The sequence below is a fragment of the Anser anser genome, assembly GCF_964211835.1.
Source record: "Anser anser genome assembly, contig: SUPER_W_unloc_6, whole genome shotgun sequence".
Taxonomy (NCBI): domain Eukaryota; kingdom Metazoa; phylum Chordata; class Aves; order Anseriformes; family Anatidae; genus Anser; species Anser anser.
The window spans coordinates 354475-381008 of NW_028154226.1; the positions used below are offsets into that span (position 1 = coordinate 354475).

At 45.4% G+C, this 26534-nt stretch overlaps 1 protein-coding gene across 18 annotated transcripts in view; it reads right to left on the minus strand.

Moving 5' to 3' along the window:
• Positions 1–26534, minus strand: part of LOC310888937 (SET-binding protein-like) — a 310630-nt gene that overhangs the window by 240964 nt on the left and 43132 nt on the right. For 13 of the 18 annotated variants that reach the window (XR_014576265.1, XM_083852582.1, XM_083852581.1 and 10 more), the window contains one exon: positions 14179–14262. The exons of 2 other annotated variants lie outside the window; for them this stretch is intronic. Coding sequence is in view for 15 of the 16 variants with exons in the window: in XM_083852578.1 (XP_083708704.1) it covers positions 14179–14262 (84 nt within the window). In the remaining variant the exon portion in view is untranslated. 3 more of the 18 variants (XM_083852579.1, XM_083852583.1, XM_083852594.1) reach the window with 3 other exon arrangements.

Below are 26534 nucleotides of genomic sequence, written 5' to 3' on the forward strand. Positions count from 1 at the left end.
CAAAGCAAGCAAACCCCAAAGCAGACCGAGCAACGGGCACAGAGAACCTGAAGCTGTGCAGAAAACGGTGCAGGGATAAGGGCCGCATGGTGAGGAACATATGCAGGTTACTGTTTGCAAATGGAAATGAAATAGGTTGCCATTACCAATAATAAAGTGTGAGGTTGGTGTGGTTTCTGTCTGTCAGATTTCAGCATGGTTTATTTTTATAGAGGCAGCTTCCTCGTGCAAAGTGTTGGCAAACATGCTGCTGGCAGGGAGGCGGGAGGGGGGAGCGGGAAGGACGGGGGCTGCTTGCGGAGGGTGCAGGAGCCTTCCCCACCTGCTGGGATGCAGCAGCAAGCGGCGGAGATGGAGCTCCAGGAGAGGAAAGTGAAGTTTCTTTGAGACAAATGGCCAAGCTATTAATTTTGTTGACAAGACGAGCAAGAGAAGATGCAGGAGTGGAGGGAGGGGAAAAGAAAGTGCTGAGCAGGTTATCAGGTGCTGAGAGGGCAAGGGTTAAAGACGGCAAGCTGAAAGCCCTGCAGATGAAATTGGCTCTCTGCCCTGTGGAATCACATAAAAGTAACTGCAGGCACCCCGTCAAAGCATATTCCCCCATCCCCAAATTCCTGGAGCACATCGAGCATTGCCTCCACTCACCCTACCCAGCAAGCAGCTGAGGATACAAAAGCCACACTGTCCCGCCTGCCTCAAAAGAAACAAACTTAAACATTACAACACCTCCACCCCAACGCCATGCTCCGATGCCAGGATCAACACTTCGATGGGCTGCCAGCCCTGCCTGCTCCCACCACCGCTCCCTGGTGGCTCAGCACCTCGGAGCCGAAGCATCCCACAGGCTTCCCTCCCTCCTGGCCCTGCGGGGACACGTGCTCCCCACCAAATGACCTCATCTGGACCAGATTGAGCCTCCCGAGTCAAAATAAATACAGCACGTTGGAACTGGCAGTGATTTTCAAAGGTTTAAGTTGGGTCCCTCTCAATTTTCACTCAGCACTTTATCCATTTTGTCTGCTACAAAATGGGAGCATTTTATATTCCCAGCTCTGATACATATTTTATGAACCTTCAGAATAGCTGCCTCCTGTGCAGTTAATATTTCAGTTCCAAAGTTAACTGGTTAAAACATGTATTAACAGATTGGGCATAGGAGGAAAAAAAAAAAAGGCAGGTGAGAAATTGTGGAGGAAGAAAAATAGCAGCAATGTTTGGAATGGCTCTGCAGCCAAGAAGGCAAACCTGGTCTTCTTAATGGGACCACCCAAGTGGGAGAGACCTTAAGCTCTTACGTATGCTACGTTCACTGCAGCATAATTCAAAGTCCAGAGGGGAGTTAGAGAAGTAGTGGTGGTGTTTAATAAGGACATAGCAGATGAGAGAAAGTACTGGGTTCCCAGCAAAGTTCGTTCCTGAACTTGCCAGCAGAATATCATGTGTTCTCAAGTCCAGCTCAATAAAGATGGAAGCAGGGAGACGGTGCTGCTGGAACAAGCTGTCGCTGCCTCGGCTTGCCAGAAGTCAACTGCTGTGCATCAGCTTCTGCTTATACTGCTGCGGGAGTTTTCTGGAGGTGAGTAATGCCACCTCCTCTAAGGCCACCTAACAGAATAGCATTTGACCCTGGGGTATTTTTTCCAACAACAACAACAGCCTATACAGGAAGCCCTTCTCATTTCCAAGCCCATTAGTAAATTCAACACCAATCCTTTATGTGTTACGAAAAGTTCAGCTGGGTTGGCTGAGTCAGGTCTGAGGTTCATTTCCAGGTCACAATTAAAAATACTGCTGTTTGAGGAAACTGCATTTGTGATGCTGCATGTGCCATGAGAATACAAAGCGAGAAGTAATAAACGAAAGAGAAATTTAGGAAGCCACCTAAAAGAGAAGTGGATGGAGATACAACACATCACCTAACGATCGCAGAGCTGGGTTTTTAGATTACCGTCCCCATTGCTTTCTTCAGCCTAGCTGAAACACAGCCATCAGCAAAAGCCTGTTGTTAGACTAGCGATGGCATCTAGGAGGACAGAGCAGTAATTGTGTGCAGGATTGGCTCTATCAGTATCCTTTCACTCTGGGATTACATTGCTTGTATTCTAGCCTCTAGGAAAGCGGATGATTGATGTATAACAGCAGAGGAGAGAGGAGGGGAACAAACGGGAGGGGGAGAACACAGTAGAATCTGGTGCCCAACATAAAGCATTTAAGCCCTAAACTTCTGTGGAGATATGATCCTACCCTGCAGTGTTGTTATTTTCTTGCCACGGAACTAAAAAGGAGGACTTTTCCTGGTATCACTGCAGGCCACAGAGGATAAATCCAAATGACAGGGCTTAAATTATGAATATGGGGAATTAGAGATGAAAAGCAAAGCAGCTTATAATGACTCTCCCATTTTCTCTTTGGAATACAAGCTTCAGTATTGATTTTGAAATGCCTTGTCTTCATCCTAGCAGCTTTTTGAAAATGAAGTTTGAGAGTTCTGTCACACTGCAGCCTCTTCAGCATGATTTGACAATAATAAAAAGAGAATATAAAAGTTTCTGCGGGCTGTTATTCATCAGGAATCATTCCCTTGTCTTCCAAGTACAACCACTGACCTCTAGGGAGAGTGTTGAGAGAGAGATTTCAACCGACCTCATGTGAACATAGCTATGGTTCAACTCAGAGCCTCCGCTCCCTAGTACCTGTATCCAAATGGAGACTTTTAACACCACCTCAACATCATGTTTTCCTATGGCTGCTCCATAGCAGGTAAATGATCAGACAGCCCAGGGCACGTTGAGAAGGCTGTTCGGTTGGGACAGTTAATTTTATCACCTTTCCTGACCCCAACTTTTGGGGTCAGGCAAGCATTTCCCACTCAGTTCCAAAATACTTTGAGCTCTTTATAAAGAGCTTGGCATCGACTACCAAAATATTCACAACGGGTATCCTTCGTGGGACAAAAAACGAGGCCTTGTCCCACATAGCTTGTCCCTTGCTCGGTATCAGTGTCTCGTAGGTAGAAGCTAACCCATTGCAACAACAGAGTGAAATAACTTCCCTGACAAACAACTCACATCCTCAAGCAGATAAGACTAAGAGGGAAAAGTAAGGTGAAATAACTTAGCTAAGTTTGTAGAACAGATCAGCGTTGGAGAATGAGAGCCGATTTCCTGGTCGCATACACCAATACTCAGCTGCCAGACTGTTGTGGTTTAACCCGGCTGGCAGCTAAACACCACACAGCCGTTCGCTCACCCTCCCCCCTCCCTCTCTGGGATGGGGGAGAGAAACGGGAAAGTGAAGCCTGTGAGTTGAGATAAAGACAGTTTATTAAGACAGGAATATAATAATAACAATAATAAAAATAATAATGATAATAGTATTAATAATAATAATGTGTAAGAAACAAGTGATGCACAATGCAATTGCTCACCACCCGCTGACCGATGCCCAGCCTATTCCCGAGCAGCCGGCCCCCCACCCCGGCCAGCCACCCCTATATATTGTTTAGCATGACCTCAGATGGTATGGAATACCCCTTTGGCCAGTTTGGGTCAGCTGTCCTGGGTCTGTCCCCTCCCAGCTCCTGCTGCACCCCCAGCCTGCTCGCTGGCAGGACAGAGCGAGAAGCCGAAAAGTCCTTGGCTTGGTGCAAGCACTGCTCTGCAGCAATTAAAACATCAGCATGTTATCAGCGCTCTTCTCATCCTAATCCAAAACATAGCACCCTACCAGCTACTATGAGGGAAAATTAACTCTGTCCTAACTGGAACCAGGACACAGACTGATTCAGCTGCCCTCCAAAAATACTAAACTACTTGTGGAAGGACAGTGTGGTTTCCTGTGGTTTTTCATTTTCCTCTCCTTTTCCCAATAAAAGCAAATCCATGATCATTCCTGCATGTAAAATGCAGTTGCTAAAATGGTTTTGCACTTAACAGCCTCCAGTTGTAGACTAAACTGATGACACTTAAAGTGTGCCCATGAGCCACAGCAGAACAATCTAATTACACTGCTCTAGCAATGTCGTCTTGGTTTTGAGGGTTTATATAGCCCAGTTGTGAATACATTCTCCAAGCTGAAACCAGTTGCAGTGGAATTTACTCATACAGCGAATCATATGGCTTTTTCCCCCTTGTACTTCGGATCAGATTTGTTTCTGGTTCTTCTAAAGATACAACACTAAAAAAGAAGAATAAGACATCCCTCTGTTCTGATGCTATTAGGAACCATGCTATATTTCAAGCTGGTGCTAACCTATCTCAGGTAAGGCCTATGTCACTGTAATATCTGAGTACTCAGTCTTTAACGTAAAGGGTTCCTGTCCTGCTTTCCCTGCTTTACAAAGAGAGCTGAGGTCTGGAGGGAATTAAATCATGTCTATCTGTGGTAGATGATGGGACTGGAGCAGCATCTCTGAAGGGTAAGCTGACTCAATAGACACCGAACCACTTCTCCCACCTGCTGTAAAAAACGTTCAAAGTATAGCTTGAGTGATTTCTCCCCTGCACAAGAGATTTTTTTCTTCTTCTACTGTAGTGGGTTTACGTGGCAAGGTTTTGGTAGCAGGGGGCCATAGGGGTGACTTCTGTGAGAAGAATCTAGAAGCTGCCCCATGTTTGGTAAGGGCCGCACTAGTCATCAGAGCTGAGCCAATAAGTGATGGTGTTTTGCGCCTCTGTGAGAGCATATTTAAGACAGGGGAAAAAAAACGCTGCTGGGAGAGTGAGAGGACTGAGGAACAGCCTTGCAGGCACCAAGGTCAGTGAAGATGAAGGGGGAGAGGTGCTCCAGGCACCGGAGCACAAGTCCCCTGCGGCCTGTGGTGAGGACCATGGTGAAGCAGGCTGTCCCCCTGCAGCCCATGGAGCAGGGTTCCACGCTGCAACCCATGGAGGAGACCACGGTGGAGCAGGTGGACCTGCACTGATGGAGGCTGTGGCCTGTAGAAGACCCCTGCCGGAGCAGATTCCGGGCCGGACCTGTAGCCCGTGGAGAGGAGCCCACGCAGGAGCAGGTGACCTGGCAGGAGCTGCTGCCCGTGGGGGATCCAGGTTGGAGCAGTTTGCTCCTGAGGGATAGACCCCGTGGTACGGACCCATATCTGGAGCAGTTCTTGAAGAGCTGCTGCCTGTGGGCAGCCCACGCAGGATCAGTTCAGCAAGGACTGCATCCTGTGGGAGGGACCCCACAGCACAGGGGACGAGAGTGACTGAGAAGGAGCGGCAGCGAAGAAGCGCTATAGACTGACCATAACCCCCATTCCCCCATTCCCCTGCGCTGCCCGGGGGGAGGAGGTGGAAGAGGGTGGATGGGGGGGAAGGTGCTTTTGGTTTCTTTCCTTTGTTTCTCACTTCTCTAGCTTGTTAGTAATAGGCAATAAATCTTACTATCTCCCTATGCTGAGTCTGTTTTGCCCATCGTGATAATTACTGTGTGATCTCCTTGTCCTTATCTCAACTCTTGAGTCTTTTTCATCGTATTTTCTCCCCGTTCCTCTTTGAGGAGGGGGTGTGAGAGAGCGGTTGTGGTGGAGCTCGGCCGCCCACCCGAGTAAAACCACCCCATCTACGAAGACCGCTTTGGTTATAGCTTTATTTGACAGTTTTCTGAGTGGCTTCTAGAAGGTATTGTTTTCAAAACTGCTTTTGACCTACATAATGAAACTTTAAACCCAAGTTGTATATATACACCTTAGGCTGCTGCTGTCTCTCGCCAATCCAGATGTGTACGCTCAAACAAGAAACTCACTAAATGGGATATAACAAAAAGTAGAAGGACATAACAAACAAAAGGCTGTTTAGATGGAGCAACACAAAGAATGTTTCTATCAGTATGGTCAACTCAATAGCAGAATGGGCTCCCATGAGAAAATCTGGAATAGCCCTCACATGAGATGCTAGAAAACTCAAGTGAACAAGTTTTGTGCGAATAACTGATGTCAGGACTGGATATTTGCTGAATGCAGAACCACCATACTAGATACAATTTCAGAGAGGTGATCTGCTGAGATTTAGGACCTCAGTTTCATCTTGTCTTGACATTGAATCTGGTACAATGAGAGTAAAAAGGGGGGTGCAAACTGCCACCATTCTGCTCGGGTAGCATTTTGCACCCACACCACAATGAGCGTGAAGTGCTCCACAAAGCTGCCAGCATAATGCCCTAAGCAATGAGCAGGTCTTTCTCTCCATCTGCCACCCTCCGCGAAGCCTTTGCACTTTCCTTGCACCTCAGCCTCACAGCTCTCAGCAGCTCTGTGCAGGCCGTTCAGCTTGCATGAACCTCCAAGGAGATGAGATATGGATTCACATGGCAGCTGTCATCCTAAAGGTGGCTGACTGACACTGACCCTGCCATGGTGTCTTCACACGTTGGCATCCACTAAGGGGAAATGGAAACAAAATGGAGTGGGAAAGGCAGTAAATGCAAGCAGGGTGACAGAGAGTGATGTGGAAAGATAGTCCTGAGTCAACTGTAATCAAACGGATCGGCCCAAACCTTCACTTGCACCTTCTTCCAATTCACCTGCCTGTGTTCCCTGCCCTGATTGCATCTCCTCTTAGCTTCTACCAGGAGGGATGGGACCACTTGGAGAGGTTCAGCAGTGCAGCCTCTCACTTCCAACTCTCTCTATCTCCATCCGTACAGAGAGATCAATGAAGGCAACAAAACAGTTATTAATGCTCCCTTGGATTGCAAGCCTGAAATTACATGGAGACAGCGTTTTCTTTGGCGGCTTTAGTTCTCTTTTAGCACACTCCATGTTTGTGTTTGACAAGTATAAACGACCCTTTCACATTTCAGGATTTGAGTCTGATGATAGCAATTGATAACACTAATTTTTTCACATGTGAAGCACTTTCCATTCAGAGGGCTTTCAAATTGCTTTTCAGAACTGCATAGCTTCCCTTCAGCCACCACTGAACCGCCCCTACCTCCGAGCTGGAACAAAGGACCCATCAATGCAAGGTGGCAGTACACAGCAATTGAAGGCAGGAAGCAAAGAATAATGTATCCCACCGAAGGCGCAGGGTCAGGTCAAGTTGGCAAACACATTTCTTGAATTAGAACCTGGACAAAACCTCAGCGCCAGGACTCTCATACTCCAGCTCAGGCAGGAAAGTGCCATGGGGTCAGTACTCACTAGAGAAGGTCAGAGCCCTAAGTTTTACATCTCGAGCAGGGGCTGGACACTGTGTTAGAGCATGCATTCAGAACTGCCTCAGAAGGAAAAAAAGCAATTTGCTGTCTGCCATTTCTGAAGCCTTTCTTGCAAAAGGGCACTACGCGTTTTTTGGTCCTCCCCCCTCCTTTCCTGTAGAAAGGAAAGGCTCTATTGAACTTCAGGCTACACTGTGCTACGCTTTACAGGAAGCCCAACCCAGTTTGAAATGAACATGAACTGTAAGAGAAGACCATGAAGTAGAAAACTCTTGAACTAAGTACAAGACTATTCATAAAGTGAGTGAGAAAAGGAAATAGGTGATTATAAAAGGTCATTAGAAATGTCAGCTTACCAATGGCATTGTATGGAGGGAGGTATAACCCGCTGCAACACAAGCCTATTACGGCTGAACTTGTAAAGGACACCCATAACCTCTTTTGTTCAGAGGCTGACATTTAGGAAGTTTCTTTTATAACACTATCCCTTCAAAACCTACATAAATTTGAAGAATGGGGATTTAACCATCCAACTTCCATTTCACAACTACTTTCACTCCACACAACAGATGAATGAAAGCAAAAAACTTCCACAGCCACCAGGAATGCAGGTGCTTAGCACTAGATCCAGCGATTACCAAAGCGCAACTGCTCTGGAAATCTAGAAGGTCCAGAGAAATCAGAGGTGGTGAGTCTCTCATTCAAATACCTCTCGTTTCAGGTCAGATGCCACTAAGAGGAAGAAATTATCAGTTAAAAAAATATATCTGAGTAAATTTTCTCCAGCATTTTGGTTCACCGAGTGGGCCTGTTTCCTCCCTACAGCACGGCCAGTAACAAGAGAATTGTGATGGGTGAATGGAAAAGCAAAGTCAGCCCACCTGGCTGAGACCAACACTCACATCATTAGGGGTAAGAAGACCTAATCCAGTGGCAGGAACAAGATGCAGTGATTATGTCAGTATTTTGGAAAGTAAAAGACTAATGGTGGGATGAGTGTAATGACAGAGCTACGAGTATTACTTCTGATAATTGCATTTTAACCAGTGCCAAAATGGATGTGTTAATCAGTGATATAATGTGGAAGTTGCCTGAGATCTCAAAGGATTGGATGATCTTGGAAAGTTTCCTATAGTCCTAGGTTCCTTATAGGATCACCTAGCCTGCTTCATTCAATAAATGAAATATTTTTAAGGGTGCTTTACTGCCCAGACACCTCAGACAATTAATGTCCTCTCTCTTTGTATTTTACTTCGTTTTTTTTTTTTCTTCTTTTTATAACCCATGCAGAATCCAATGATTTTTCAAGCAGAGATTAAATCTCTGACATTAACTCAGAGCAGGAGATACAGGCTTACCTTCACTCCCCCAGTTCTCTCCTTCTTTCTTCCACCTGTGTATTTCCAACTGTTAGCCAATGCTTTCATTTATTTTTATTGCTCTTATTCCTTTTAGTGGAGAGAAACATTAACCATGGGGGTGTGATCCAGACTTGCTCGGATGGAGCGTGGCGGTGGGAGCCTTTGCACTCCCTCGTTTCGTGCTTCAGCGCATTTCTTGCTGACAAGTGGATGAATGCAAGGCAGAGCCACTGAAGCTAAGGCAGATTCCCCAAACCTGGTCTCAGCCCTCTGCTACACCCTCAGCAGACTTGGCAGCGCCATCTGCCAAAGGAACTTAGCTCCAACACAGTTTAGGCCAGGCCAGTTAGCTATTTAAAGAGGTAGGTTTATTTATGTACTTTTTACCCTCCTTTCCTCCCCTTGAGCTTCCCCTCCCCCGTTTTTTAAGATGGGAAATTACCAGTAGCCCTGAGCACGTAAAATTTGACAGCAGTTTACCAGATAATTTTGCATTGGACCCTTTGTCTTTGCTGTTACTTTAATTCTTCAATAAATTCCTTCAGCCATTAAACAATGTTACTCCCACAACAACTTTGGCAGAGATCAAAAGAGTGTGGCAGGTTTGCTCCAAGTTCCTACTGCTACCCTCCAGGTACCAAAGAGCTAGACAGACAAAGAATGTTCTTTCCCTGCTCTCTTCTAAAGGGTTTTGTCCTGGATTTAAGAAGTAAGACGAATTTGGGGGTGTGGGGGTTGGGAAGATGATTAGTTTCAATACAATATTTCAATCATTGTCCTTTTACTGAAATTCTGATGACAGCCACTCACAGCAGTGCCTTACCTTACTAAAAAGAACTTGTAGTGCTAGGAAAGCCAGAATAAACATGAATTAAATTACTGTCGTATATCTGACAGAGCAGATCTCTGGTGTCACGAGCAGTAAGGATGGATATATGTATCTGAACTTCTCACAGCTTTGCGTCCAACATGAACCTGACCACACACCTCAACAGCGCACTGTTTCTTCAAAGAATCCAGAAATCCTCAAAAAGGTGGCTGTTTTGTGGACTGTTTGGGATGAGCAGCGTCCCAGAGCTGAAACCTGCTGCGGCCACTAGTTTAGACATTAAAATCTTATCCTTGGTAATAGACCGCAAGGATCTGGCCTCCACATGCTTTAGGTTGCGCTGAGATCTACCCAAATTCAAAACCAAAAACAACAACAAAAATCAGAGCAGGCAAATAAAATAAAATAAAAAAACACCAGAGAGATTATTTCATCCCCAGCACTGAATTCAACCTTTGGAAGGAGGTAAACTCTCAGGAAGCTTTGAAGGAAAGGAGGACACTCAGATGAGGCAAAGAAGCCCCCAGGGAAAGCTGCCTATTTCATTTCTGGAGTGTGGGCCGGATGCAGCTATTTTTGATTTTGAACTGAGTTCCTCTGCCCCCTGCCAGCAGTCCTGAGCCCCGTGCTGGTGCAGTGAGAACAGAGGCCCAACCATCCCCTAACAGACATTACTTCTTAATACAGAACAGCATTTGGGCAAGAGATGTGGTTACTGTCAGAGGGGTCACGATTAATAATGATTAATCTGATCCTTGCCAACACGAACTGGATCCATCATTCACTAAATAATTATTTTGCAGCATGGATACTGTTTCCAGAGGAGACATGCATTTGTCATATTAAAACCAAAAACACACACACAGAAAGACAAGGAGGACCCAAGCTTTCAGTAACACTTGAACTCACACAAGCCACCAGAAAAGTTAAGCAAAAAAGAAAAAAAAAAAAAAATCAAAGGATAAGAGCAGTTAAACACTGATGAGCTGCCTACAATTTGGGAGAAGCAGGGAAAAATAAATAAAAGTAAACCCCACAAAGGCAAAGCTGCATGTGTTGAGAATATGGAGCTCTTTGCTACTTCTGGTTCTCAGCCTTGTGTGTACCCTTAATACACATGCTATTTGTCATCCCACACAGTTTTCCCTGTTCTTAAATGATGTTTTGCTTTCCTTAGAAAGTACAGAAGTGACACAGCCAAAATCATTCCCCAGGAACCATTTTTCCTGCTTTATGTTAATATACTGTTTAGCACAAAGAAAAGCTAGTCCAGGATTGCCATTCTTATGCAACAACACACCTCAAATAATAAGCAACAGTATAATAATTTATGGGGAGGCATAAATTACTGGGACTAATAATCACTCTGAAGAGCATATATGAACCTTACAATTACAGTAGGATGTCTGTGGTGCAGAGACTTGGTTCTGGGCCTTGGAGCATGGATGAATTTCACTCCCACAAAACACACAGACAACTGGAAGCGGTGCCAATGGCAGCCAAGGACACGGGGGGTTTGCTGCCAAGAGGTAGCCTTATTTTGGGACTTCTCTCAGTCATCCCACTCCACCAACCCAATGCTTCATCAAGACCATCCACGGCACAGAAGGAAGATGGAGGATGGGAATCCAGTGCTTTAGTGTGCTCAGCTGTATTCCCTTGGAGGTTACCAAAGGTTTTGTGGTAATTATATTACACTGCTTAGCTTTTCACCTCTGCTTGTAGGGTTTCATTTGGACTGGGAGGCCATGCAACTTAGTGTGGGAGTGTGGCCATGGGGGTCGAAAAGCCCCATGGTTGGTGATAACATCAGACTCTTAACGATGAGGCCATCAGGAATGTAAAGAGTTGAGAGGGAACAAAGAAGGGTGATTCAGGTGACACCTTCTTGTCTGGGGTGGCTAGTTCTCCAGCCATTAAGACATGGAAGTTGCTGGGTGTTTGCTGTTGCCGGGCAAAGTTGTTGACCAATGAATAGTTAGTGGAAAGGTACTGCTGTGGGGCGAATGGTACAAGAAGGGAGCCTGTCCTCAATAAGGAAGATGAAGTTATGCCCTCGATAAGAGAGAGTTGAAGTTATGTCATCAATAAAGTAGTAGCAATTACTGACCCTAAAAGAACCCTGGTGTCTATGTCATCATTATGCCACAACTTAGACCACTGGTCCCTCTCCTGCTCTGGTGAAAATCCAACTTGAGAGCTGAGCTCCTTGTGACTGTTGGGAAATCCCAACCCCATGTGAGCCTGTTTGGGCTTCTGCCCTCTGCGATGACAGGGTCGGGATATACTCACTGGTGACTGGCACCCTGGAAACCACCATACAGATAGGTGCTTTTGGATGTCAGGCCCAGGGATGCAGACCCCAAGTCAAGGAGTTTAAGGTGTCTTACCTTCCAGAGGCACATTGGAGAAATAGCAGTAAATGAAATCATCAGCAATAGAACTCTCCAAAGCTTCAGCCAGAATGTAGGTGGCTAGTCCCAATCCTTTATATAGCTCATGGTATAAAAACCACACACCTGTTTATGTTTACATTCAAGAAAATGAAAATTAAGTTGCATTTTCACATAAAGTTGCAATGGCCTTAAGAGAAAACACAAAGCAAGACAAAAAAAAAAAGAGTAATAAAGAAAAGAAAAAGATCCCATCAACAATTATGAAGGTAAATCTTTAAAATCTGAGACTGTGGGAAGGGAGGGAAAGACCTCAGCAAACAAAACTAAATCCAGTGTAGTGTTTTTCCCCTTCACAAAGTGAAACAATCTGTTCCTAAAATAAGGCTTCCTTGATTTTCTGGCAATTAGTGCCCTGAAAGATTAGCCTACAATCGTCAGCAAGTGTTTGCCTTTCCCAGCCAATGTCACCATAGAAGTCTGTGTTTACCTACAAGGCCCAGGGGATAATTTATAAGCTGAGCTGAGGTCCCACATTCACAGACAAATGTTCCACGCTGCCACCCACCCTCCTGTACAAACTTCCTCCCCATCCACACACCTCCTGTCCCCTAAAGTCCTGGCAGCATTCTGCCAGAGCCATGACAGATGCACTTTGCAGCCTCTGCATCAAGCGTTTGCTCAATAGTTTATGCTGATGTAGCAAAAAAAAAAAAAGTTACTAAAGTTACTGAGGTGGACAACACGTCATTAAGCATCTGAAGTTAGATTTCAGAAATTAACCAAATGCAAAGAAGAATTCATTACTGTCCCACAAAACATTTATGAGGCTGAGATTATTTCTCCCTTCAAAAAACTATTGTATGCTCTATAATTAAATTATTGTGGTCAATGAGGTCCTATGCTCAGGATTTGTTAGAGACGGTGTTTTGTAAACCTCTCCTGCAATCAAGATGTTCCCTTCTCATTTTTAATCTCCACTGCAAGAGGTTTGAAACTAATCTAGCCCTGTTGTAAATCAAGAGTGATTCAACCAGTGTACATCAGAATGCAAAAGAGTAAAATTGGTGAAAGTGTTTCATTTCTAAATTAATTTTCTTCTTATGTATTAGAACTTCAACATGAGAATATTAAGCTTGTATTTGTGAGAGTGAGAAGCTATGCTTTAAAGAAAACTCATATGAATCCTTGTCTCGATGGTGAACTGATAGTATGGCGCATGACAATGAATTCATTATTTAAAAATACTACTAAAAAAAAAAAGACTCAGTCTTCCAAAGCATTTATAAGTGTGTCCAGCATTCCTCACAAAACAGCCCACCACAGGATAGACAGATCAATTCTCAGATCTTCTTAGGTATTAACAAAACGAGGCTCAGGAACACCATTATTAATTAGGGTTGAAGAACATGCATGTTGAAAATGAAACATTTTCCCTCATAACAGCTCAGCCTTTTTCCCACTGACAAATTATCTGAAGCTCCTGGGGCTTTGTGGACACCGAATTTGCTTCAGGTCTATACCTGGTCACAGTTGTTCACAAGCTGCACCAGAGACCCCACCACCAGTTACCTGATATTTGAGATCAGCTGCTTCCCTCTACCACACTGAATATTGGATGACAGTATTTATAAAATGCTTCTGCTCAAACCACTTTTTGTATCATCTTCGGAACAAATGATCTCTGGATTCAAACCTCTCTTTAGTTACAAAGCCAGAAGGCAATAGCCACCAAAAACTTTGACTGGGACAAAACTCAGCTGGCCTGAAGACATGCAAACCAGTCAGAAGAGCCCATCAGTTGGCTGTCATCCAGAGCGCAGCCCACCTCGCTTCCAATGGCTGGTCCCTGCAAGTTGCCCCACTGACATCAATTAGACCAATTTTAGAATAAGGGGCCAAGTAATGAATATTGAAACCTAGCCATCAGTTTTCAGTTTGTGAACAAGTTTTTACATGTCTATCGTGAATAACCTCAATAAGGAATGTTCTTTTGATGGTGTCACTTTGGAACAAAAGCATGCAACAAATGGCACGTTTCTCTAGCACGTTCTCTGTAACAATCACACATCCAGGCAGCTACAGTTTGAGACCAAAGGTTGCGTGCATTTAGCCAGCAAGGAAGTGCAACAGTGTTTAAGAAAGGCATTGCCTGGAGTGTATCATTATAAAGAAATAGAATTCATGAATAAACAAACCAGATGGGAATAAGTCAGACTAGGGCATTCACAGCTCCTAGTGCAATGAAACCCTGATCTTGCTCAAAAGTTTTTTCCTACAAATAACAAATGCAAAAACATTAACGTCGTATCATTGTCAACCATGCCAGAGATTCCATTTGCATCCAGAAACCCCAATATGCAATAGCACAGTTCAAATCAATCAAATATTAACATATTCTTTTATTCTCTACTAGTTAAAGTACAGATTGACTGACCTGATCCGAGTCTTTCACTTGAGCATTTTTCCCTTTTCTGCAACCACAACTCATGAGCAGTTTCACATCTCTGATGACTTTTCCCTACAAGAGAGAAGGCAAGAAAAATATCACCGCAATCTGAACAACCGAAGAACAAGATGCTTTATGATGAAAAGCATGGCAAGAAAGGGCATTAGGGAAATCTGCAGACTCATCCTGCACTGCTGGGAGATCCCCTTCCATGAAACAGTAGCTCCCAAGCTGCTAAGGAGACTTCCCCAATCACTGCATCAGGGAAGTCACACAGGGGCAGAAGGAAACCAAGGTGTGTAGAAGAACGTAGTGGGAATATGCACAAACCAGGCTGAAAAGGAACAGGTTATTTTAGCCCAATGTTATGTATGTTATCATAAACATACATGAACAGGAACAAATCAATCATGTTCAGGAAGCACAACTGCCAAACTGGAATGGCTTGAGGCAAAGCTCATATACCAGCATTCATGTTCCTCAGACAGTGCTAATTTGCTTCTAGTGTAGCTAGATTTGGCAAAATGAAGACCTACAGGTATAATTTACCCACATTTGGGCAACTGGTCCATATAACCACCAGCAAATACTTGCCATGAATTCAACAACCCACCCGCAACATTTCCATCTGCATCCACAACATCCGTACTGTGCTTTGTCCAGGAGAGATCTCCAGAGAAACAGAATCCCCTAAGCCTCCCTTTGCCTACAGCCAGCAGTTTGGGAAATAAGCGGAGTCCAGCCAACTCCTTTTCACTGCCAACCCATCAGGTTGATTGAGCACGGTCTGAGCAGCGGGGTCCTCACGATACCCTGGTTCTTTTCTAGTGATCATTTGGATCACTTTAGATCTTCACCAAAGGTTTTTTGGGGCTTATCAGGACCTGATAAAACTTGATAAATCCCCATGGCAGAAAGGGGCTGGGATTCTAGGTTTGGACACAATGCCGCTTGAGCTCAAACAATAACACAGCCAATTGAGTCCCCATAAACCCATCATATTTACACACTTTCTCACAGACATGCACCAAGACATCACCTTCCCCCCCCCCCCCCAACTTTTGCTGTCTGCAGCTGAAAAATAAACACTCTCAGCATCTGCTGGGCAACAGAGGGAGAATCGCAAGATTTCATCAGGATGAATTTATATGGAAAAGAAGACCACAACATTAAAGTGGTTAATGAGTTTAGCCAAGTGGAAGCGTTCTGCCCTAAATGATGAGGAAGGGAAAGGGCATGATTAGAAGAAATTGCAGCCATTGCTCAAAGTCAGGGCACAGCAGAGAGCTGACCCTCAGTGGCAGGAATTACAAACAGGCAGATAAACTTCAGGACACCTTGGGAGGGCCAGGTGTGGTGGGGTCTCTCACTCAGTGACCTCAGTATCCCATAAGCTCCAGGAAGACCAGATGATATGCAAAAGTTATCCTTCCTCCTCTTCCCAAAAAATACGACACAGAAAAGGCTGTGCCTACTCCTTCGGTGATTCAGTACGAAGCATCTCAAATTCTAAAAGTGTTCTCAAGAAAGAAACAAAGTAAAATTTAAAGCAATTGTATTAAATTATTACATTAGAAATGGGAAGCCAAGGTACAGGGAGAGACTCTTTTGTCTAAGCAAAGGAGCCTTTTTAGACACCTGGAGTATCTGAGACAAGTTAGAGACTTGTTAGAGACAACAGGACCTAAGGGAGACCCACACTTTTCCTGAAAGACAGCTGATAGATGGGCAGGATACCTCAGGGTGCCTACAGCAAAGCACATACCTGTGTTTAGGCACTGGATCCATACATCACTAGCTGTTAGTCACCTTGTCCTAGTACCCACTGCAAAGTCACTACACAGGAAAAGATTCTCTAGCCCTTTTTATAACATAACACAAAGAAAAAGTCCCATTTTTAGACCCTTCTCTGGCTCCTGGGATACACACCCATCCAGCCCAATTTCATGGCAAACCAATGTTTTTCTATAAGGTTGGAAGTATCACCAGCTTTATTTAACAGAGAGAAATTGCAAGATGCTGATCACAATCACTTAGACAATCAAGACCTTAGGGGGAATATTAACCCAAAACTTGACAGTGCGTTTAGATTTATTTTTTTTTCCTTGACAATACAAGAATGCAGGGGCTTTTCCAGTCCCTAAAAAAGCAATCAAAAACCACCACGCTGGCTGAATAATCCCATCTCCTTCCCCATCTGCAGATGCACCTCTCTTAATGGGCATCACCTGAGTTAGTTACTACCTCCACCTTTTTAGGAAAGCCTTTTATGAACAGATGCTTAATTTGGGGATAGGTGCCTAACGTTAGGCAACTAAGTTGAAAGGCAACAACAACAACAAAAAAAGCATATGGACATTTGCAGCCAGTCACAACTCCATTTAAGAGCAGATGGAGGCCTTGTCATTCAGGGGTTTCCTCGCATACACCAGACAGTTCAGTGGGGATCGGGAAAGGGGCTTCTGTTTGGATGCTTCTGTCTGGAACCAGATTAGAAGAAATCATGCTTTCTGCAGCACGCGCCTTGTGTTACATCAAACATGCATATGCAACTTCAGCTTTTATTCAGCAGTCTGAAACAGAGCCCTCCAGGGTGCTAAGGGTCAGCGAGTTTTTGTTTATTTGTGTATTATTTTATAGTTTCTAGTGCACAAGGAGTTTGTTAAGAAATTAAAACACCTCACTGGGGCTATCCTGCTGTGGTTGTTGCCTCCTAATATATCCCTCCCTGCTCTGTCCAGCAGCACAGCCCTGCGCTCCTGATGCTTGCAGGGGAGGGAAAAGAGCTTCATCTCACCAGGTGCTACAGACATTTGCTCTTAATTTATGGAGCATCATTCCCATGTTCCACGGCCTTTTAATAACAGGACTGGGGAGGAGCACAATGATCTTGAAAGCTCACAGATGTATTGTTACTCCGTGTTCCTCTGCTGCTTGCTCTTAATGCGATGCTGTGGCTTAGAAGCAGGTAGGCACAATGATTTCTAGAGGAGGAGCTCGCTTTGGCTTCTGCTGGCTCCCACTTTTTAATCAGACATCCCCTTCTCAAGGCAAGGAGCAAAAAGACTGATGGGTGAGCACAGAAGAGGAGAGCACACGGGTCCTGTCATACCCCATATGTGATAGCCCTGCCATGGGGAGACCTGCTGGCTTCACCATCCTCCTCGCACCACGGGCTCCAACAGTTAGCCAAAGTTTGCAGGGGAAAAAAAGGGGGGGGGGGAAATAATAATAATAATAATAGGGTTAATTATCTCAGTGTCACGAATGACAGGAACTGATCTGTCACCAGTTTTAACAGCCTGTGGTCAAGACACACCGAACTGCATCACCCAGAAGTGAAACGAGGGCCAGTCACAACTCGTTTCATACCAGCGGCCCCGGAGCGCACACAGCTCCCCAGCGCTGCCAGCCTCATTTAAAGGAGTCAGACACAATGAGCTTGGTTTCACTTGGTGGCAAGCACCCAGCTCACATGCTCCAAGCCCCACAACACGAGCACCCAAAGCCGACCCTTCTGAGAGGTGACAAAGTCACACAAAGCAGGTTTTACACATCCCAAGGTTCAGCAAGCTGCATTAGGGTTGTCCTCCCACTCTCCCAAGTCTGTGACCAGACGGGTGGGCCCAGATCAGCAGCACCATGTCACTCGCCTTGCAGCCACCAGCAAGCCTGCCTGGGCTTTACAACTATCGGGACTCTACCTACTTGGTTCACGTCAGATTTCGCTGCATTTGAGCAATGGCCACTGAAAATACTGGCAACAGCCTCACTCCCAAGGCACTAGTGCAGCCCTTCTCTTGCACCTCCAAAGACCTCTGAGCAACAAAGCTGCAAATCCTTCCAGAAGGAGGACGGTGCCAGCAGCCACCAAGGTCCGGCGCACACAGCATCACTTTTAAATGCCCACAGCTCTGCTCCTGCCTCACCAGCCAGGGCCAGGCACACACACAGCCATGCCTCACGCTTCCCTGGAATGACATGGGGTTGGGGCTTCTCCATCTCTCCAGCTTTGCAATGCCCTCAGAACATCCCTCAGATGAAAACAGGATGTACAGCAAGGGTCACTGAGACTTGGGCCCTGGAAACCTGTGGAAGGACAAAGCTTCCAACGTGGGCTTTCTTTTTATCCTCCTGCTGCAACAGCCTTGCTCTTTGCAGAGAAGCACTTTTCTGAGAGCTCTTGGTAGAGATGTGCTCAGCAGCACTTCACAGCCTCTGTGCTGTTTTTCTTCTCCTGCCTTGCGCCACCAACACATCTTTCCCATGATACCCACGTGCCCACAACGATTGTCATGCCTGCTCAGGGATGACAAGTATGTAAGGGAGGTGACACCATCCTTCTGACTCCTTCCCCATCCATCCAAATATCCCAGCATTTTCAGCCCAGGAGAGAGCTTTTGTGGCCACCTGTTGTGGTTTAACCCGGCTGGCAGCTAAACACCACACAGCCGTTCGCTCACCCTCCCCCCTCCCTCTCTGGGATGGGGGAGAGAAACGGGAAAGTGAAGCCTGTGAGTTGAGATAAAGACAGTTTATTAAGACAGGAAAAATAACAACAATAATAATAATAATAGTATTACTAATAATAATGTGTACGAAACAAGTGATGCACAATGCAATTGCTCACCACCCGTTGACCGATGCCCAGCCTATCCCCAAGCAGCCGGCCCCCCCACCCCGGCTAGCCACCCCTATATATTAGAATCATAGAATCATAGAATATCCTGAGTTGGAAGGGACCCTTAAGGATCATCAAGTCCAACTCTTGATACCGCACAGGTCTACCCAAAAGTTTAGACCATGTGACTAAGTGCACAGTCCAATCTCTTCTTAAATTCAGACAGGCTTGGTGCAGTGACCACTTCCCTGGGGAGCCTGTTCCAGTGTGCAACCACCCTCTCTGTGTTTCAGAGCATTGTTCAGCATGACGTCAGATGGTATGGAATACCCCTTTGGCCAGTTTGGGTCAGCTGTCCTGGGTCTGTCCCCTCCCAGCTCCTGCTGTACCCCCAGCCTCCTCACTGGCAGGACAGAGTGAGAAGCTGAAAAGTCCTTGGCTTGGTGTAAGCACTGCTCTGCAACAATTAAAACATCAGCATGTTATCAGCGCTCTTCTCACCCTAATCCAAAACATAGCACCCTACCAGCTACTATGAGGGAAAATTAACTCTGTCCTAACTGAAACCAGGACACCACCTTTGCTGTCACCCTGCACAAGGTAGGGCATGCAATGCATCCTGCGGTGGTGCTGCTGAGCTTCATAGCTATTTATAAATTGAAATCACTGCTGTTTTGCACTGCTTTTGCCTATTAAGTAACAAGCCCTGGGGGACATGGCAATTTTATTTTTTCTAGAGCCATAGTTCACTCTTTAACCAAGAAGAAAATGCATATAGCACCACAATGGTGAACCCTTAAAAAAAAAAAAGCAGTGCATAAGTGCATAATGCAATGCATAAGTGACATTGAAAAGAACAACATATTCAGCGTTTAAGGTTTTTATGCTGTTCTGTAAGTGTGATGAAAAGTCTTGAGGAAACCATGCCCAAGAGCCCACAGAGGAACGCAGTAGAGTGGGAGAGCAAAAGTGGGGAACAGAGGGAAATGGGAACTGAATCCAATGTGGAGGCAAGCAGCAGTACAACAGACAGCTGGTGTTTGGGTGGTGGTAAATCACCCTGAAATGAGCCTCTTCCCTCAGCTCAATGAGGCCTAAACGACAAAGGAAGGCACAGCTTGCAGCCGGACAGCCTGCTAGCCAACCACAGACACACGTGACAGCTTCATTCAGGAGCCTGGAGTCAATACAAAAGCTTCGAAATCAATCTGACATCCCGTGACCTCAAACAACGCACCAAATCTTCTCAGAATTGGAGTCCCAAATGAGGGGGAGCAGCATTCAAGGGAGATCAAACCGCAGGGCTGGCACTGAAAGGGACTAAAAAGGAGAAGAATGTTCCTAGTTTATTAATGGTGGGGTCTGGCCGGCTGCATCCCAGCCGCCATAGGTTACATTCATTAAAGGGCAGCGCTTTGCACATATTATGCAGAAACCAGCCAGTATGTGTGCCTGTATGTGCGAGCGTGCCCCTCACTTTCGAGAGATCAAGATGTGCCTTTCTGCTTAGCACTGTTGTCTTCATCATGAATTCCTCCTGTGTGAACCACAAACATGGTTTTTTCCCACTTGAGCAACTGTATGGACACAGACGCACGCACGCCCTCGCACATATGTACGCTCGCGCTCAGCCTTGAGCCTGAAAAGCATAAAAGAACACAGGCAGGCTCTTTCCCAGGAAAAAAAAAAAAGTCTGGCCTTTCCCATCTGAGTAATCCCCCTTCCCTCCTGGCCATGCTTTCAGCTCTCACACACAATCTACTACAAAAGGCTGAAGAATTACAGATGGTTGCCACTGCGGACAGAGTTGATTGCTCCATAAACACTTGCACGCACTTAGGAGCCGTAAAGGACCTGGTCCCACATCACAGCAAAGCCCCAAAGTACAGAAATAGATAAAAGAAGGACCTCAGTCCCATGAGCTGCCCCCTCTGGAAGGCATTGGCCCCTCTAGGGTAATTTCACCTGCAACATCTGTCTCGCAGCACCACATACAACCGGCACCCTTGCCCCATGCATGTGGCACCAGCAACAAAAAGGCCAAGCAAATCCTTTTTATCAGCTTCCCTTTGAAGGCAGGTGGAGATGTAGAATATAGACACAGACACAAAAAGAGAAAAGGATAAATACCATTTGCAAAAATACTGTTTGGATTTCCCTGTCCTAATTATCTTCTTTTCAGCTGCCACATATTTGAAAGAGTCAGACCTTGCAAGTTTTCTCCTCCTCAGCTGCAGAGCCCAAGACAGAGCACTTGCATTAGGAGGTCAGACTTGAAAAACACTCCTTTTTTGTGCTGAAATGGGAGTAGATGAAGAGAAAGGGCTGAATTTTTCAAAGCTGTCTATGGATTTTGATGCATATTTCCCATGTGTTTTCACTGAAGAAGTGTCGAAGTCCAATCAATTTTGCTTTTAAAGTGTCACACTGATCTCATTGAGAATAGATACGGTTGTAGGAGCTAGTAATCTCTATCAGATCTGAAGAAACTTAGGTGTACAGAAACTGAAAACAATAAACATTCCCTAGGACCTGATTTCAACAGATTTTTTTCCTCAAAAGATGGAGAACTTAGTACTAAGGCTCCACAAAAAACAACAACAACAACAAAAAAAACACTAAGACAAGATGAGGTGATATTCAAACCCCTTCAAACCCCATGCAGGAAGACCGGAGAGGTCCCCACCTGTTTTAACAGCAAAACAAAAAGCCTCTCCATTATCACTCATATAAAGAGGAAAACTGCAGCCAGCTTGGGCAGGTACTGTGCTGGGTCCAGCTGGGATGGAGTTAACTTTCCCCGCAGCAGCCCACACAGTGCTGTGCTCTGCACTTGTAGCTGGAACAGCACTGGTATCACTCCAGTGTTGTGTCTATTGCTGCACAATGCTGGCACATTGCTGCCAGGGCAGCTGACCTAAACCGACCACAGGGATATTCCATACCATATGGTGTCACACTCATCAATAAAAGGTGGGGAAGGGGAAGGGGGGGCGGCTCTCGTGGTGGAAGTGTCTGTCCTCCTGAACAACCGCTACGCGTATTGAGGCCCTGCTTCCCAAGACATGGCCAAACATCGCTCATTGATGAGAAGTAGAGAGTAACTGCTTTTTTTTCTCCTCTGTGCTTCTGCACAGCCTTTGCTATTTTTTTTCCTCTTTCTTTTTTTTTTTTCCCCCCCTCTCCCTTTTCCCTTTAATTAAATCATCCTTATCTCAAACCTTGGGCTCTCTGTATCATATTTTCTCCCCCTTCCTCTTTGAGGAGGGGGAGTGAGAGAGCGGCCGTGGTGGAACTCGGCTGCCCACCTGAGTGAAACCACCACAGGTGCCCAAAGATGTGGTAGTTGAGAGGCCGGAAATGATGGAGGGCTGCAGCAATTTGTAGCAATGCCAAAGGAACAGAGTCTGCAGGGATCAGATGGTGAAAGATTCAAGGTTAAGTTTGATGGTGGGAAAATGCTGAAGTCTTTCATTTTCAAATGTGTTTTTCTTCTCATTGAAATAGCCCTTTTGGTTTCAGCTATCCAGTGAGCGCAAATATAAATTCTTCAAATTCAGGTAAGCCAAGCTCTTATTTGGATGATTTCTTTTTGTCTTCCCTACCTACTTTAAACTCTGCTATTTGAATAATTTAACAATCTATCTTAAATATTTCACTAATAAATCATAGGCTGGTGTTTCTATTCATGTTACAACTAATCAGTGGAGGAATGCCTAAGCTAGAAGTTAAAATTCTGCTCCACCAATTTGGCAATGCTTAATCATTTCTCTGCAGACTCTCCAGTGAATAAAAACTTCTCTGCAGAACTGATGTCATATAAAAAGTTCTTTGTGCAGACGTGGAGCACAACCATGGTCCAGGGCTGTCTGTATTCTGCCAACAGGGCTTGATATTTCCAGACCTAATTGGTTTGTAGAGGTTTCCAACCCCACCAAGGGCGAGCATGGAGCTCACAGCTGAATCCCATCCATGGGCATGCAGAGCCAGGGTCCCACTCCACCACTCAGGATGTTGACAGGACAGTTTTCAGAGATGGAAGCAGGTACCAAGGAACCCCAAACTTCACTGAACATCAACAGGAATAAAACTTGGAGTTCCCAAACACATTTGGCAACTACATCTCAATGCGCTTTTGATGCAAAATTAACACATTTATAAAAACTAAGAAAAATCAACCACCCTCAGCCCATCTCCAAAACTCACAATTCATCAAAATGAAGCCAGTAAGCCTCACACAAACACAATTTAGTTCAATTAAGTCTAATTTTGTCCCTAAATCACTAAGATACATTCAGGGCAAGGCCCACTGTGGTGTCCCTCAGCAAAACCCAAAGTGCATGACCTGTGTGAACAGACAGCAAGAAGTTCATAGCTAACATTTTGAATTCCAAAAGTAAAACAGGAGTAAACAAACACCAAAAGAGAAGGGAAAGTGAACAACTGTAAAATACATCACTACTAAGCTGCCTTTCATTTTGTTTTGTGTCAATTTACTTGGTTTTGTAACAAAACCTACAGAGCAATGCCTTTTCCCCCAAAGAAGTCCACAGTGATCTGCCATCAGCAATGTATGAGCACGATGCACCTGCAGATGCATGCACACTCCTGCATGCCTACACAAACAGATGCACAAAGAAAAACCACCATGGGCAATGTGATTCCTCTCCTGCAGCTGGGAGGACTTCTCCCTGTCCCACCTCCCAGCAGCAGTGAGCTTGCCTGCGGGAGGGCAGTGAGGTGGAAATCGGACCCACCTCCTCCTCCTCGTTTAAGGACAGACATCTCCATCTTTCCTCCCTGTCTGCAGCTGAAAAGACTTCCTAGACAAGCTAACACAGAAACAGCTAATTTACGGCTTTGTATCAGGAATGTGGCCAGGGCTTCAAGTCCTCTGCACCCCAACTCCCTCAGCTGGGCTGCTTCATCCCCAAAAGGGTCACCCCTTCCACCTGCTCCTCCCCTCCTACTCCTCCTCTCCTGCTTTTATAATTCATCTCCCTGCAAGCGACTTCCCAACAGGAGCTGAAATTAAACAGGCTGCCCATATGCCACGGCTCACTTGTTGTCTGTTCCCCTCGCTGCCATCTGGCCTATTTGCTCAGCCGGGGGGGGGGGGGGGGGAGGGGGGAGGAGGAAAAAAAAATAACGTGTAGGGGGGGAAGAAGAAGAGGGATAAAGCCAGACACAATGAGGACAAGGAGGGAGGTGATGATACTGTCTCTCACATCTGCTCCTTGGCCAGACTCCCAGATAGATCAGTAATGGAGAGCAGCAGAACCAGCGACAATTAACCCAAACACACTCCTGTTTATTTAACCTGTTCAGAGGGATCAGCTCGTGTGCTGCTCCCCTGGCAAGGAGGCACCGCGCTCCAGCAAGGAGCTTCCCACTGAGAAACCCCAGCCAGAGGAGGCAAATGGAGAGCTTCTCTCCAGACCCAGGCTGGAGAAGAAGAAAAAATACAAAAAAAAACCACCTGCAGAATACAATTGTGCTGAGGCTTTCCTTAACTCTCCAAATCACTTTTTTTTTTTCTTTCAATACATCAACACAAGCAGATAAGCAAGGATGTAACTGGGTGTGGGGGGAGTTGCAGGTCTGCCCTGGTTTTGATACATACCAGTATCAAAATCAGAAGAAAAAAGAGATACCAAAAAAGAAAAATCAAAATGATCCTGAAACACCCAGTTATTTCTGCATTGCTTTCATTGCTTTCCTAAACACGCACAAGTTTCAAACCTTACAAATTGTTGAGTGCAGAGATTATTTTAGAAGGAAAAAGTAAAGAGGGAAGCTCAAGAAACTGCATGGCCAACCATCAAAGATTTGTGCCAGGCTGGGGAGAAAGCAAAGCTGTGGGAATAGCAGAAATTTCATGTTTTCCAAGCAGAAATGACAACCTCGAGATTAAAAAGGACAAAATTTAACTCAGAAAATAATTTAAAAAAATGAAAACTGCAAAGCTATTTTCTGAAAAGGGAGTAAGAAAACTGCATTTTCAACCCCTTTTACTGCTATTTTTTCTTAATTTGCAATGACACATTGCTTACACTTGAAAAGGCTGGTGCATGTGGTGATAAGGAATTTAATTGCATTCCAGTCCTTTTACCCAGTTGCATGTATATTTACCTACAAGAAACAGAAGCAGAATTCAGCTTGTGTTTGTCTGCAGAGTGCAAACTGCGGGTAGTAGAGAAGCGTGTGTGCAAAAACATGTGCCTCTCACTGAGATAGGTATCAAAAGCCATATGCTTGGTTCATCTAAAGGCAGGCACCACTGAGCCATGAGATGATGATAATTACCATTATTGCTCCATGAGATCATGGTGGGGAAACCCCTCCGGGGAGAGGCAGCTGGGGAGGAAGAGCAGACCTCCTCTTCCTGAGGCAGCAGGGTTTGCGTGCAGGCACAGAGAAGCCCCAGGTGCTTCCCAGAAGGAAAGGTGTCACTGCAGAAACCATCAGGGAAAGAGCCCTTCCATTAGCAGCGTGCCTACACCTGAGTCCTCCACAGAGGAGGAGAGATGCTCCTGCCTGCTGATGGTACCTTCTGATTCATGCTTACATTTTCACATTGCAGCCTGACTCTACAGCTGAGCAGGGTGATTTTTTTCCATCTGTGATCATTCCTCTGCCTGCAACTATTGAACAAAAAGAGCCTGTCTTAGGCTGCTCATTTTTCTACTTCATCTGCACATGTATGTAGGTAACATGCATAGTGTGGCACCAGGTGCTCCAAAGCAAAGGCTACATTGATTTTTCCAGCAATTGCGTTTGTGGTTCCTACTAATACAAAATGATTCTTTCCTCATCCAAGAAGCCTACTTGCAGCTTTTAAAAAGGAAAAGATGTTTTGTGAATGCAAAATGCTTTGTGATAGTGGAAATAGAAAGCAGAAGATTGCCTAAAACTGAAACACAGCAACGTTTCCGTCTTTAACACTGCTGCAGCCACTCCACAGCAGGGCCTTCAGCTTTGGGAACCAATCCGTTAAAAGCAGCGGCAACAACAGTCAGAGAAGTCCTCTCCCACCCCAGAGACAAATTCCGCTGCAGGTTTCGGCTGACATCACCAGCTGATCCACATGCTGCTCCTGTGGTTTATGACCTCACCACGAAGCACCTCTGTGGACTCATTCCCTTGTACCTTAATGCATCCTCTACCTAATTGCTTCCACAGTGTGGCTGCAACAGAAATTCCTCCTACAGCTGAACATTCGTATTCCCAAGAGTTGGCACCTGCCACCAGGTCAAGTTCCAAAGTCTTTACATTTGATTTTACTATAGAGTGGGAAGATGTTTCAGTGAACAGAAAAGCGCACGGAGCCAGCAATTAATCTGATTCCTCCACTGGATTTTCTTTTAAACAAAAGGGGACTTGCCAAAGATCATCTCACATTATTCTGTGAAAACAGCATGGAAGGAAAGGAGAATGGTGTCAAGCACAATCTGTCCAATATACCATTAAATCAGAATTCCCCAGTTAATAACAACAGTGAACTGAAATGTTCATGAACTGGTGTGTCTGGCTGGCCAAGGAAGCCCAACCACATGGCCAGTACATTGCATGAAAGATGTGAGAGCAGCCTGAAGAACCGAGTCCCTCTGCCCTGTGAGTCCCACCTGACTGCCACCATGCCCCCAGGCACTGGGGCTTGGCAGCAGCACTCACCTGAGCCAGCAGATCTCATTTTACTCCCTTAGGCAGTTTGAAGGCCCTT